Raw genomic sequence first — 14,474 nt, 5'->3', positions numbered from 1 at the left:
GGACCAATCACAATTCTTCGCTACGCATAGCAACCAATGAGATTGCTTCATTTTGTATAGACAATAGATAACATCAAACGGCGTTTTTTCGCGTTTGCCAAAGTGGGCAAAGAACGGCTTTCGAGTTATGTTGAAAGATTTTAAAATAAAAAAAAATATTTTTTCGTCGTATCTTTATTATATAAAACAAATAGACTCCATGTTGCCGTGCGTCTGTTCGGTAGTAGATCACAGAAGATGTTTAAATGTGGTAACAACATCAGTGACCCACTCGGCTATCGCCTCGTGTGCCACTAGTTTTGATCTTACCAAATAAGTTGCACACGATGATGATTTTGACGTCATCTGTGATCTATTACTGAACAGACGTACGGCAGCATGCAATCTATTTGCTAAATATACGCAAGGCCGTGCGTATATAACATGACTGTGCATTTTCAAATTAGCTGCAAAATAATAGTGCAAGTTCCTTTTGTTTAAGTTTTGGCAATGTGAGGATTATTCTGATCAATCCAAACCCTACTTCGAGCCTCTTACTTTTGCCAAGCAGAGATATGTTTACTTAAACTTGAGTATTTGGACTTTGTTTGTTTTGACTTTGTTTGCCTAAATTTTCTTTATAGTTAATTAGAAGAAGCAAGTTTTTCATTGACAATTTTAGGAGCCAAGTTAAACGTTTTCGTTCAACTGTTGCTCAAATGATTGTGGCGTGTTAGGATTCTAATGATCTTTGCCACTGTGAGAACTTTGTAGTCAATCACAAATGAGACAGCTTTTGGCGCCCATTATGTTATCACCATGTTATAAAAGAATTGGTTCATGCTTTTACTTACTTACTTAACCCTCTTCCTGCATGTCCGCACATAAGGTCGTGGTTCATGCTGTGCGTACATCGAGAAGAAGCTAGAGTTGCTAAGAGAAGCTAGAGTTGCTGCGCCTCGAGCAACTCTTGCGCTTCTCTCGTGCTCTCCAAACTCCATAACTCGATATACGCGCGCTAATTATAAGCAGGAACCAATTCTTAAATATTATGGGTGGTTGTCTAACCGGCCTTATGATGAAGTTAGAAGGCTGTATAAAAGTGTTAATTCCTCATGGTATCTCCAGACCTCAGACAAATCGAATGATGATATATTTATAAAGTGACGTATCAACAAAAAAAAAATACGTTTACATTTTGAGAAAGGAGTTTTGTCCGAGCCTTGTCTCTTCGACCAGTGATTATTTACTTGATGCTTCACCCACCCCAGACAGTTTCTGAGTTTTCTGAATTGGCCCGTAAACATGACGTCTGCGATATTTTCACAACTTTTCTTTTCAGCCAATTTATAACATTTACTGATGTTTACAGTGATGGAGGTTCGAAGTGTAAGCGTTGGTCATGAAAAAGACGTATGGTTTCCCTCTGAGGACGACAGAGAACATCTCGGTGATGGAAGTGAAAAGATCTTTCTACCAGCAGAACTCTTTGGAAAACAAGGTACGAAATCATATGAGCAAAGCTTTGCTTATTATTAAATGAACCGCTCCGTAGCCCCTTCATAGTAGTAAAATGAAGACTGGTGAATCACGTGTGTGCTTGTGGAGTAGGAAGTGAAGGCAGGCAGATTGATCTTTAATTTAGTTTGCCCTGAAATCTTTCAAAGGAAATGTGCCACTAAGACAACGAAATCCTTACCCTAAACTGGAACATACTCAGCTTGATTTTGTAACCAATGCAGAAACTTTAGCACTATCGTCATCAATCATAAGCTAACCAAACCAATACCTCACTTAGGGTGCAGGGCGTACGTCTCCAAAAAGGGATATCTAATTACGAAAAGGTGAAATGGATACCTTAACGGCTGGAGATGACGAAATCACGCGTCAATCACGTGACAAAAACGCCCGCAGAGAACCATTCAGAATCGATAACTTTTTTATTGTCAAGGAATCGAAAAGTTGATCTGAGCGTGTACCTTTGTCCAGGATATATACCGAAGAAAAATAAAAGCATTATTTTTTTTTATTATTTCTCTTTTGACAGGACAATGGAGAACTTAAGCGTTGTTTATTCCTTCCTACCTTCAACAGCTTGAATCAATACTTGACAATGATTGTAGACACTGTAATGTTCATGGTTGGACCAAGCGCGCAGTGCGTGTTGTTTTTAATAATTAGCAATAAGTCTCTGCACGATCGTCTTATTCTTTTAACGAGAAGTCGTGACATAAAATTTGTTATATTTCGTTCATAGAAACTTTTCTGGTTGGAATATTATATAAGGACATGCACGAGTTACTCCCAGATGAAAGTCAGTCCTTTCTTGATGGGTATGTATTCGACAGTACAGAAATCACACATAATTTTATGAGCAAATTATCTGAACTTTACTTTATTGAGTCTCCAACGTAATGGAAATATCAAGAAATAAAAGTTTGTTTCATTATTTGCTAATATATACATTTTCTATTTTATCAGGGAGAAAACGAAAACTACAAGACTTCAAACACGAGTCATCGCATGTTCTATATTCCCTAACTTCTTTACTCTGCTGCCAAAAAACGTTACTATATCATTCCCTTTGGAAGAGGTGAGAAGACATATTAGGTATTGCTTTTATTATGTTTTCCATTGACTACTATAATACTTCGGCTCTATGACGAAAGTCTTTGTGTTATTCTTAGCTGTTGGAATCTGGCATAAGTACTGGAATCGGAATTGACAATCTACAATTAGAAACAGCCTAGGTATATATCAGAGTTTTGAATGCAGGGTAAACATGACAGGTTGAGAAAGAGCCCTGACGTAAGGCATAAGCACATTGATCTAGACATGGAAAAAGTAGCAACATTCCAAAAGCGACGAAATCAAAGCTGCGTTTATAGTGTAAGACCACAATTTGATGGCCGATACACACGAGGGATTTTGCTCCAGGGTCAATTTGCACGACTAGTACACACTGAAGAACATAGTGTGGGAGCTTGCTCCATATTATGGTACACACGAGGGAGCGTTTTGAAGTTTGCTCAATTTGCCCAGGGATCTTGCTCCCAAATATGCTCCTGGTTTGGTGGGGTGGAAAATGTTGCAGGGTGGAAATTCCGATCCCGAGAATGAACTACGCCCATGAAATCGCTGATTCACACGGAGGAGCTTTGTTCACGGAGCGTGCCCCTGGAACAAAACCCAGGAGCAAAACCCCTCGTGTGTATCGGCCTTAAAACTCCCTTTATCCATACAAACTAGGCTATACTAATTTAACCCTTTCGCATTCCCTCTATTAAGTCTGTTTTCGTTTTCTTTCTTTAAGCCTTCTAAACTTGATGATATACCAGTTTGTGTATTTTGGGACTTTGACATCAGGTACATTTTAATATCCACACCAGCTAATTTTTGGTTCTAATTTATGTATATGTTTAAGTCAAATAAATGATCATCCTGATTTAATCCAGGTCCAAAACTTAAAATCTACCTGTTAACCATTTATTTGCATGTTTCTTGTGCAGGAGTCGATTCAACGGTTCCTGGTCAAACAGGGGATGCACGTTGGTCAACAAAACTAACACTAAAGTTGTGTGTACTTGTAATCATCTCACGAACTTTGCCGTTCTTTTGCAAGTGGGAGAAACAAAAGTGAGTAAATCTTTCTATATTTGCATATTATGGTGTCGCCGTTTGGTTTTTTGTTTGTTTGTTTGTTTTGTTTGTTTTTTCTGTAAATGGAACTCGGAGAAACTAACGGTGTAAGTGTTCATCAAGAAAGGCCATTTTAATCATCATCTAACCTACTGAGAGAGCTTACATCATTTCGTACGGCCCGGATCTTGGTCAGTATATTCAGTTTAACGTTTTATTTATTTATTTATTTATTTATTTATTTATTTATTTATGTATTAAATAATTTATTTATTTAGTGAATGACTTATTTATTTATTTATTTATTTATTTGTTTAACAGGTTATTATGTTATCTATTCATGTTTAAATCACATATGGTCTGGCCTACCTCCTTTTCCTCACTTAGATTCCTGACAGACATCAGGTGGCCTTGGAAGTCATCACTTATATTGGCTGCGGGCTGTCGCTAGTGGGCGAGACTTTAACTGTTCTCACCTATCTGGTTTTGATGTAAGTAACCCCTCCGTAGCATGGTCACACCACCAATAAAGCAGTTCATTTCTCTGGCTTTTCCGTGTTAATTAATGTTCTTTGTCTTGAATTTCACAACAGGAACCTCAAGCAGGAGCAGTGTCAGATAAGACTCAATCTAGTCATAGCCATAGCCGTGGCACAAATCATTTTCCTCGCAGGAATTGATGCTACATCAAAACAGGTAGCTTCATTTAGATAACCAATCACCATCTGATACGGACGGTTGTTCTGAAAATGACGAAGGGTTTTGGCAAGGATCAACCCTTGTTCGAAAAACCTAAAAACAAAAGTCAGACGTTTCTTAATTTGATAGCTCTACAAAGTTGTTTGACAGGAGTTGGATTGAGACTCATGATTGTTTTTAGTTTGTTTGTTTGTTTGTTTGTTTGTTTAGCTCTCAGCTTGTTTTGCTTTGATTCTTTTGTTTGTTTCTTTGTTTGTTTGTTTTGCTGTTATTGTTGTTGTTTTTAACTAATGTGGAAGACTTAAACTGATTCTCTAATAATATCGTTCTTTCACAGGGAGCCTGTATTGTTGTAGCAGTGTCTATCCATGATTTTTATCTGGTCGGGTTTGCCTGGATGCTTATGGAGGGAATCTACTTGTACCTTATGGTTGTCAAAGTATTCAACACCCTAGTAAAAATGAAACTATTTTATGTATTCTCTTGGGGTATGCACAAACCTTTGTTTGGTAAATTACGTAACTACCCTTCATGACTAATCTGAGCATCACTGGAAAACAAGAAGTGATTCGTCAACCAATGTAGCTAAATAAACCTGAACAGCACTCCATCAAAACCATCTTCCTTATAAACGATACAGATTAGATAGCAGGGTAGTCGGTAGCAATAAGGATGTCAAAAGATTTTATACAGTTAGGGACTGCAACAGCGATAGTTATATCATTCAACTAATATATATAGATTTAGCCAAGCCTAAAAGCGGGCCGAGTTGTCCAAAACCCGATAAGCTAACCCAGGATAAGCGAGAATTTTGATTTGAGTATTGTAATTTTGCAGGTTTTCTGTATATTGTTTGGCCTTCTGTTTTGATTTTGAATAATCTCAAAATACACAAAGCAAAGCAGTGAAAAACATTTGTATATAAGAAATATTTATGCTTTGGTTAACTTTTAATCCCGGGTTAGTGTTAACCGGTTTCGTAACAACCCGGCCCTGATTACTGCAAGTTAACATGACATGAGCCCGTGATCCAATTGAAAACCAGTGCTTTGTCAGTAACGATAAACTTGAGCCCCTCGATGTGGTCACGTGATACTGGTCAGGCATACCTAGTTTTGACAGGTGTCAATTTACCATAAAGGGATGCCCAATATCAAAGAAGTACGCTATAAACCAAGGCTGCATGTCTCTGTCAACCTATTAGCTGGGGTATGGCCGCTATCTTGCGCGACACCGCCATCGTCGTAGTGCGCACGCGCCCACTAGCAATAATGATAACCATGATAACCATAAGAAAATCATTTCCTGCCTTGTCTTTTCTTTTCTTTTCTTTCCCATATGAGTATGTCAGTTTGATTTCTCTTGTAGGCTTCCCATTGCTTATGGTGGTGTGTTCGATTGTGATCGCATCCGGTGCAGAACACGGAGTTACAAGCTATGTACATAGTGACTAGTAAGTATCTGATAATTTAAATTACGAGAAAAAGTTTTTTACTGGCTTTCATGCTGGAGCCAGTTTCACGAGGCCGACAGTTAGGATGTTTCTAAGTATTTGTTTCAAATGCAGTTCTCTACTGTTAAGAAGCAATTACTGACATTTATCTTATCGTAGGACTCCATTTGCCTTTGTAAATCTGGCCCCTAGACTGGAACCAAGCCTATAAACCGATGTTTTCGCTTTGACAACTACATGTACACAATAAAGATTATTTTTGGGGGTGCATAACTAAACCGTAGATAATTTTTTTCCATACAATTAGCTAAGGACAAACGTAAAAGAAAATTTCTTTTTCCAATCGTAAAAACAGAAATCTGACTGTTTTCTTTATTTATTGATTGAGTAATTGATTGATTGATTGATTGATTGATTGATTGATTGATTGATTGATTGATTTTGTGTGTGTGGTCTTATAACGTATAGGATGTATCTTGTTTTTGCAGCTGTTGGATTTCATTCTCAAATAATTTGGTTTGGACCTTTGCCGCCCCAGTCCTCGTGGTCTGCCTGGTAAAATTATAGTTGTTACATTTTTTATCTGTGAAACTAGTTGGCATGTACATAGTTATTCACGCAAATGTCGACCCTAAAAAAATCATCATTTACTTAATATCAAAAACGTCATCGACGAATCTTGCAATGCATGTATCACCCTTAGCAAATATCAAAATGCAGTGCTAAAGGTGGCCAGAAAAGCTTTCTGGAAGATCTCGAACCTAGTATGTTACCATGGTAACCAAATTGTTAAACTCATACTGTGAAGCTCATCTAGTTCAATCTTACTGCAGATAATCAAACATTTCTTCATCATATTTGATAAAAATTTAGTTCAGTTAATGACGTCATCACTTGGCCAATTTGCATATTTTAAAAACTTGAATATCTCTGGAACGAAAAGAGATATTTAAAAATAGTAAACCGCATTTTTCTTCTCGTACAGGTAAAGTCTGCATACGAGCCAAGTGGCCCACAAGGCTGGAGCTTGCACCAGTTTCTGTAGCATGAAATGACTAGGAGTATTTCTACTCCACTCTGGATGGATGCTAGTCCTTCGCAGGGTTATCCCCAGCATTAAACTTACCGGTACCCATTGATAAATCTGGGTGGAGAGAGGCACTGTGAGAGTAAAGTGTCTTGACCAAGGTGTCCCCGGCCAGGGTTCGAACCCGGACCGCTCGATCCGGAGACGAACGAACTAACCATGAGGCCACCACGCTCTTAGAGACTACTTGTTTATGTTTGAAAATGGCGTAGATAGGAAAGATGCGAACTTCATCATGTACCACTTTAAAGTTTGGATATTGATTTCTATAAGAGTTTTTAGTATTATCCTTGACATCACCTCCTTTTTTTCTGAATTCTTCAGATAAACTCTTTTATTCTTTGTCGCGTGGTGTACGAGATGACAAAAATGCAGGGAACAAAAGATACCTCCAACGTGAAGTATGTTACTTTAAAACTTTAGTCATCATTTCTTCTTAGCTTATCTTTGTGGCTTCCAGCAGGCTGGACTATATTTTTCTCGTTTGAAAAAAAAACTCAAAATTTACGTGTTAACGCTTTCTTTCATTGTGTTTAAAGACAAGGTTTAAAGGCATGTGCAGTTCTGTTTCCTCTACTGGGAATGACCTGGGTGTTTGGTATTTTAAGCGTGACGGATGCTGGACTTGTCTTTCAGTACATCTTCACCATTCTCAACTCGCTTCAGGTAGGTAAACAACTAATTAATTTAATGTCAACAACACGGGGAGTGCTTGTGGAATCCTCCCAGACAGAGGTGTATTTAAGAGTGCTTGACATGTAGCGAAGAAAAGATTTTCTTCAGTGTTTCTTGGACAGGAATAGAAAAAACTTGATCCTTGCCAATTTCACTGTTCAGAAATATTTCTATAGAGCTCCATGTTAATCCTTTGCGGTTTCTTAGAGTCTTAGTCACAGGTCTAGTATCTGAGTCTCGTATCTCTATTATGAACAAAAGAAGAAGGACAGAAGGCTTGTTAGCGAAAATGCCTAGAAGTTCTTATCTATTTAGCGTGCGTTTGATTTAACTAATAATGTATAAGATAAGGCCATACTTCTGCCAGAATAAGGTCCAACAATTAGTAGCGATCAAGTCAGTGAAGTAATTCCTTGTTATGAAGCGCTATACGAATTTGCTTAAAAAGCTATCAACAGGTAAAAATAAACGAGAACGATTTTATTAATACTTTTATAAGGCTGCGTTCACACTTTGCTTAAACGAAGCACATTTCCTTGCAGGGATTCTTCATTTTCATAATGCACGTTCTCCGAAGCACAGATGTTCGCACCGCGTATCTTCGAAAGAAGCAGAAATGGGAAAACACAAAGAATAGCAACTTTCCGGGCTCTCGCTCAGTGGTAGAAAACTCAAGCGCCTGGTCAGAAAAGCATGCCATGCGTAACCTGTGTACCAACACAGCGAGTCCCGATCCAATGTTCAGACGACATCAAATCTCGCCAATCAACTCCGATCGAATGGACACCAGAGAAAGCTGCCTCACCCCAGTGAACTTATAAGTTCTGTAAATTTACACAAATGTGACGAGCACTGAAAACGTTATCTATAATTGGAACTTGTCAATCACTGCTCAGTAGTCATTGGTTAAATCGTAATATTTCAAGGCAAACCAACCTAGGCTAAAGCATGAGAAACACAGGCAGCCGCAAAAAAATGTTGAACATTGGTGCACTTCGTTGGGAAGATTAATTTCCCTAACAGCACAGCACTTTTTTTTCGGTTCGACTTATGTTGCTCCTGTTCATTCTCACGCTTATGCGCAACCGAGTAAAAACCATTGTCAAGCTGAGATTAGTAAAAAAAAGTCCAGCTTGCACACTAAAGAGTCGTCCGCGATTTTTTTTTTTTTTTTTGGTTCTCTGATTATTTTTTCACTCAAGTGTTGAGCAATGCAAGGGTTAACAAATAACCAAAATGAACGACCAAGCACTAAGGAAGAGACTGGGTACTAGAATTTTTCATAAGGTGTTTCTCAAAATGAATCCGTGGAGCCCCGTCTCAAAATTTCAGCCGTTAGAAATAGACTATGGTTAAACATTGGAGAAAAATAAAATGTAAATCTACTCAGCATTTTTTGTAAATTAATAGCATGAAAGACGGCATTAGGAAGGCAAAAAAAAAAATGAAATAAAATAACGCATTAGTTCCCATTAAAAAGGGTAGCATTTTGTTCAGGGACGGATTGTTCAAAGCCCGATCAAGCTAAGTCAGAATTAGCAAGATGTTTGCTTTAAACTTTTCGATGAGGTTTTCCATTTATATTTTATTGTCCTTCAGTTTTGAGCTTGAGTAATCTCAAACTTCTCAAGCAGTGAAAAACATTTTTAAACAAGAAAAAATTTAACTTCCCCTAACTTTTAATCCTGAGTCAGCGTAAACCGGCTTTTGGAACAACCCGGCCTGTAAGCCAAAACAAACCGATTACTTATTTACACTGCGGTTGGAAAATTTGTATTTATCGAATTCGTCAATTCAAATTAAGATGATTTTTGGCCGCTGAAACTGTTGAAAGGTTCGTAAGCTTCATAACTTTGAACTGACCGATCCTTATTCGCAAGTTAACTTCAGAAAATTTAAATGATGAGCTAAGCTAATATTTCCTTAATCCGGAATAAACAAGCTAACTATTAAATTCGTGTTTTATTATAATACTCCGTTTTTATAGCCTGCTTACCAAACTTGAATAAACCAAGGCCATATAACGTATCACTGCTGTCATTAAACACGACGAGTATTTGAAAACACGACATATTTGTTTTCTATATTTATTTAGGATTGTATATTGGATTTCGTGTCATAAAGGCTTCTAGATAGATAGGATAGCCCTTTCGCCGTTTATCTGTCGTTTCGTGAGTGTAATCTTAGTGAAAACTGCTTGACAGGGATAAACGCATAGGAAAAATTCTCTGCCGCAGCTGATGAAAAAAAAAATGTTTCCAAGTCACAGCCCACTGTTCAGGGCATACTTTTAGTATTAAAGTACGCATGCACTGCACGTCATGCTGAAATATGGGATCCGAAGCAGTGCGCACAAACACCAAGTAGTTGAAATGAAATGACAAGTGACTGCAAACAAATACAGCTCTACATCTCCGCGCTCTTCAACAGAAATATGTCTTGTATTCTTCTCTCTTACCTTAACACCTTCTGAAGTTTCCTTTGAGACCATAATACGTGCCCATCAAGCTTAAAGTAGAGCGTTCATATCCCCTTTTCAATAAAAAAAAAATGAAATGACCGCTGAGCTTCATTTTAATTTAATGTGTTTCATTGAACTTATACAAGAGTTTAATATGTTAATTTATTTAAGAAAAAGCCTCCGACGAAGTTATTGCCACACTATTTCCTACCATTTCCCAACCCTGCCATAGGCACAAAATAATTTCGCTTGGATAATACTTTTAAAAGGTGTTTCCATACATACCAAGCATTTTCAATCAGCTTTTAAAGACTCTTTCCTCACTCGGATAAAGTATTTAGAAATGAATTGAAGTTTGGTATAATGTATTTCCTAAAGGAGAAGGTCAACGCAAAAAAAAATCTCGCACTATAAGATGAGCTACCCACCGCAGTTTCGGCCTCTATAGTGCAGGTTTCACTTAAAACATTCTCCCAATATTCGTTATCGTTGCCGCCATTTTGAACAGCATCCAGCAGCCAGGCCGCGTTTTCATGACGTCATTTGGTGCAAGGGATTTTGTCCATGGCTTCCGGCAAGCCTTTTAACTATCCTCTAGGTTATGACTGCTCTTAAGCCGTATTATTTTGAGCCAAACGTGCTTCAAACCGCGAAAATGCTAGCAGTAAAGATGGTGAAGTGGGTTATCGGCTGGGAACAAAAAGGTACATTTTCCTGACCTTGTGAAGGATGCCAGGTCAGTCGCAGGTTTTTCTGCTTCTCGCTAAGTTTGAGTTGGACGGAATGACGTCACAGAAACACGGCCCGCCTGCTAAGCACAGTTTCAAGATAGTGGCGTCCAGAGTCGAAGTTTGGGCTTCTTTCGAGCTGAATTTCTTCAGTGTAGCAGATACTTTAGAGGCTGGTGGTCTTCTGAGTGGAAAAACCCCATGGTTACTTGCTACAGGTGGAGATAAAAGTAAGTTTTTTGGAGTGACCTTCTCCTTTAAGGCAATCGAAATTTCCTTGAAAACTTTAAACAAAAAATTGAAAGACTTTGTGCTCATAGCACGTAACTTTTTTTTTTCCTAGTTTAACTCAAGCGACAACTGAGTGACAATCTGTTGTTTCATTTTAGTATCATTGACAACATAACTCGCCTTCCAATTTCTAAGCCATTTCGTCTTTTCGAACAGAATTTCTTCTCATTAAGTCATGACAGGTTTATTGTTTGAACAAAAGTTCAAAAGTCCCTATTTTGCCGTCATATTACAAGATGGGATACCAAACTTCTAACATCAACCAAACAAAAAATAGAATGCGAAACAAAATAAAACTTTTTATGCCTACCATTGTACTGAACTGAATTCGGAAGCTCTCTGTGGGGTCAAACTAGTTTGCTGAATATGATATGATGTACAACAAAATGATCAACTCGTGAATTGGCATTTCTTGGCCACTTATACTGTGGCGGTTTTAATTGAAACTCAAATAAAAGTTAATTGTTAACAATGTACATGGTAATGGATTCTCATTTTTCAGCAAAGGTGGGGCGAAAAAGGCGGCCCACGACTGTTAAGCGAAAATGCGTAGCATAAATGCGACCAGTCTTTTATACTGCCGGACGGATAACACTCTTCTAAATGAATGGCTGTTATGTCATATGACAGACCACCATCGGATCAACAAATGTGCCTTGACTACAATAGGTCAATTTATCCACATAAATAACATCATGCCTTGGCCTGATGTTTGTTTTTTTACTCTTATACATTTTACATTGTGTCGATCGGAAGAAAAGTACCGAATGAATGTGGATCCGGAAATTACTCCAAACTTTTAAAGTCAGTCTTCCGTTTTTGTAATTTTTTTGATAGATATTTAGAATTTATTGAGGATTGAATTAAGCCAAGGTGATATTAATATAACAGAGGATCTACTCTGATAGCTGTCAAGCTGTATTTTTAATAATTTCCTCTCAGTTCTACTTTAGACAAATTGTTTGCACTGGCTAAATTGCGAATCCTATTAATTCGTCGTCAACTGATGCAGTTTTCTGACATACAACAATTCTGGTATTGCCATTTACAAGAAGAACGTATTCGTTTTCAAGTATAACCAAGTGCAATCGTCTGTCAGGTACTGATTTGACCTGATTCATGACATGACCCATCTCAAGTATAATGTAGAGCTGGAAATGTTGTTGTTGTTGTTGTTGTTGTTGTTGTTGTTTTTATATATCCACATCTATTCCTTTGTTTCAGAATCACAGTAAAGGAGACTTTTATCATCGACCTCCTGTTCAGTATTATTGGTGCTATCTTGGTGTTTTTACACGGTTTGTATGGAAATAATTAATTCCTTACCTTTTTATGCCTTAACATAGAACAGTTTTCTTTATTTTTAAAACATTTCACTCGCAGCAATATCTATAAGTGTTAACTTGCGTGATTCTCACGCCATTACGCTTCTTTTCCTTTATGTAGGAACACACAATAAATGAGTCCATTTCAGGCGACGAAACTTTACAGTAACTTTCGTCGCTTCACTAACCCTGGGTCTTCGAGGGTGAAGCAAAAAATGGGATTAACAGCGAGTACCGACCGCTCAAAGTTTCGTGGAAAATGGATTGTCTTCATTTTGCCCTACACAAGTCAAGCAGTATATGCAATGAACGAACAGGGCCTATATCTCGGCAGATTTGCTTTCTTTACTTTTCGAGGAATTCGTTTTGCAGGCACCTCAAAAACCACACAAAATCGAAAATTGAAACTCCAAACTATTGGGGTTACATTATGCTTACTTAAAATTCGCACATTTAATTAAACATTCTAATTCTTACATATTACATCTTTCCGCACAACTAAAAACTATTGGCTTATCAAAAAAACACAAGCAAAGTATTGACGTTTTTTTCCATACCCTCTAAAAAAACGTCTTTGGCCTTTTGCTGACATAGCCTCCAAACAAACAGATTTTTTTCAAAAGTGGTACAGTGTATCTCTATACATGAGTGATGGAGGTTATCAGCCTAATGTACTAAGCCTAAGGTAGAAATATCTGTATTAAAAGTTGTGGGCACTCTTAATTTTGAAGCGCAAAATATTCGAGCAAGTAACTCATAATTCAACATTTTGTTTTGTGCTTCTGAGTCCTAGCACTGATCACAGAACGTCGCTTTTTCGTCACACATCCTCATTCTTTGTTGAAGCAGCCGTTGATTAAAAATCACGTATTCTCATGGAAATGAGCAGCCTTAAACGGTTATTTTAATAGCTTTTTTCAAACCTTTCCATTTTATTAGCTTGGTTTTTATAAGTTTGCTATAATTTGAGTTGAGTCATCGCCAAACTCGCTATTATTCGTTAATCACATTTGACACTTCGTGAGAATGTTTCCGCGAATTACAGTTGTTAATAAATCAGGAGAGCTTATAGAGAGACTTTTATCCAAATTGATGTCCGAAATGGACCTTTGTAAAGATGTCATAAAGATCGGCTTTTCCGATTTTTTTTGTTTTTTTATTTTTTTTTAATTTAAACAAACAATATATACCTAAGTGCTGGATTTATCACGCCGAGTAAATTTGCGAAGTTTCATTGGTATCCGTAGCAAACTCATTAAAACATGGGATCCCAAACTTGCCAATTTTTACAAAGAAATATATGCCTGGGGAAAGCGTCTCTCTCGTCCACACTAAAACCACCGAAAACGCTGATAAAAAAAGGTTTCAAAAGTGGGGCCTTTTGAAATAGTATCATTTTAAAACCGCTCCGTTTCTAGTGTGGGAAAGTGAAAACGGAGGCTTTTTAAAACGGTGCCGAAAAAAGCGTCATATACTGTCTTTTCCATGCATCAGCGTTTTCGGGCGTTTTAGAGCTTGCAATAAGCGAAAACGTATCAGAAAGTATGCGTTTATTTTCATACGAAAACCCATTATTTTGGACAGGTGAAAACAAACCAAAAACGATAACGCTAAACGCTAACGCTGTGTGTGTGTGTGTGTGTGTGTGTGTTAATGTGTAATGTAGTTTAATTTTCAATTTCGTTTACATCGACCTCCGTAAGCAGCTTCTCCTGTTCAAAATACAAGCCTTTGCTTTGTCACTAACGCATCAGCTTCATCGTAACTGAAAGATTTTCACGCCTTTTCTCGCTTTATTTGGTGCCTGCTTCCGTGCTTTTGCCCAGTTAGCAAAACCACGAACTGCTCCCGAAAGATCCGGTACGAAAATCGATTACAACCTGATAATAAAGACTTTATGCTCATACCACGTTCTGCTAGTTTAATTAAAGCGACAACCGAGTGGCAATCTGATGACAGTTTTGAAATAGATGTAATTAATAGACATAATCATCTGCATATATCGAAAAATATTGTTTCTTCAAAATTGTCAATTTTGAGATAAACTGATAACGTGAAGACTTCATTTCCTGGCAAACTAGAACTGCTTACGAGTTGCCACTTTATTTCAGAAAACGAAAGTATTGATAACTTTCCT

General features: G+C 37.6%; 1 protein-coding gene across 4 annotated transcripts in view; it reads left to right on the top strand.

Annotated features, from left to right (window-relative positions):
- The window catches only part of LOC110057146 (adhesion G protein-coupled receptor D1-like), a 24,769-nt gene extending 15,168 nt beyond the window's left edge, over nucleotides 1-9,601 (top strand). For 3 of the 4 annotated variants that reach the window (XM_089272421.1, XM_089272419.1, XM_089272420.1), the window contains 13 exons: nucleotides 1,352-1,480; nucleotides 2,237-2,312; nucleotides 2,461-2,572; nucleotides 3,293-3,345; nucleotides 3,489-3,615; nucleotides 4,006-4,109; nucleotides 4,212-4,314; nucleotides 4,655-4,805; nucleotides 5,686-5,770; nucleotides 6,259-6,325; nucleotides 7,182-7,258; nucleotides 7,397-7,523; nucleotides 8,075-9,601. In XM_089272421.1, coding sequence (XP_089128547.1) covers nucleotides 1,352-1,480; nucleotides 2,237-2,312; nucleotides 2,461-2,572; nucleotides 3,293-3,345; nucleotides 3,489-3,615; nucleotides 4,006-4,109; nucleotides 4,212-4,314; nucleotides 4,655-4,805; nucleotides 5,686-5,770; nucleotides 6,259-6,325; nucleotides 7,182-7,258; nucleotides 7,397-7,523; nucleotides 8,075-8,353 — 1,490 coding nt within the window. In that variant the 3' untranslated portion in view covers nucleotides 8,354-9,601. Of the gene's footprint in view, nucleotides 1-1,351; nucleotides 1,481-2,236; nucleotides 2,313-2,460; nucleotides 2,573-3,292; nucleotides 3,346-3,488; nucleotides 3,616-4,005; nucleotides 4,110-4,211; nucleotides 4,315-4,654; nucleotides 4,806-5,685; nucleotides 5,771-6,258; nucleotides 6,326-6,755; nucleotides 7,259-7,396; nucleotides 7,524-8,074 lie in introns of those variants that run through there. The other variant, XM_089272422.1, reaches the window with a different exon arrangement.
- Nucleotides 9,602-14,474: the final 4,873 nt, after the last annotated feature.

This window comes from Orbicella faveolata, unplaced genomic scaffold, assembly GCF_042242905.1.
Source record: "Orbicella faveolata isolate gen_17 unplaced genomic scaffold, um_ofav_v1 contig_34, whole genome shotgun sequence".
NCBI lineage: Eukaryota > Metazoa > Cnidaria > Anthozoa > Scleractinia > Merulinidae > Orbicella > Orbicella faveolata.
This window is presented reverse-complemented; position numbering and strand designations above follow the sequence as displayed.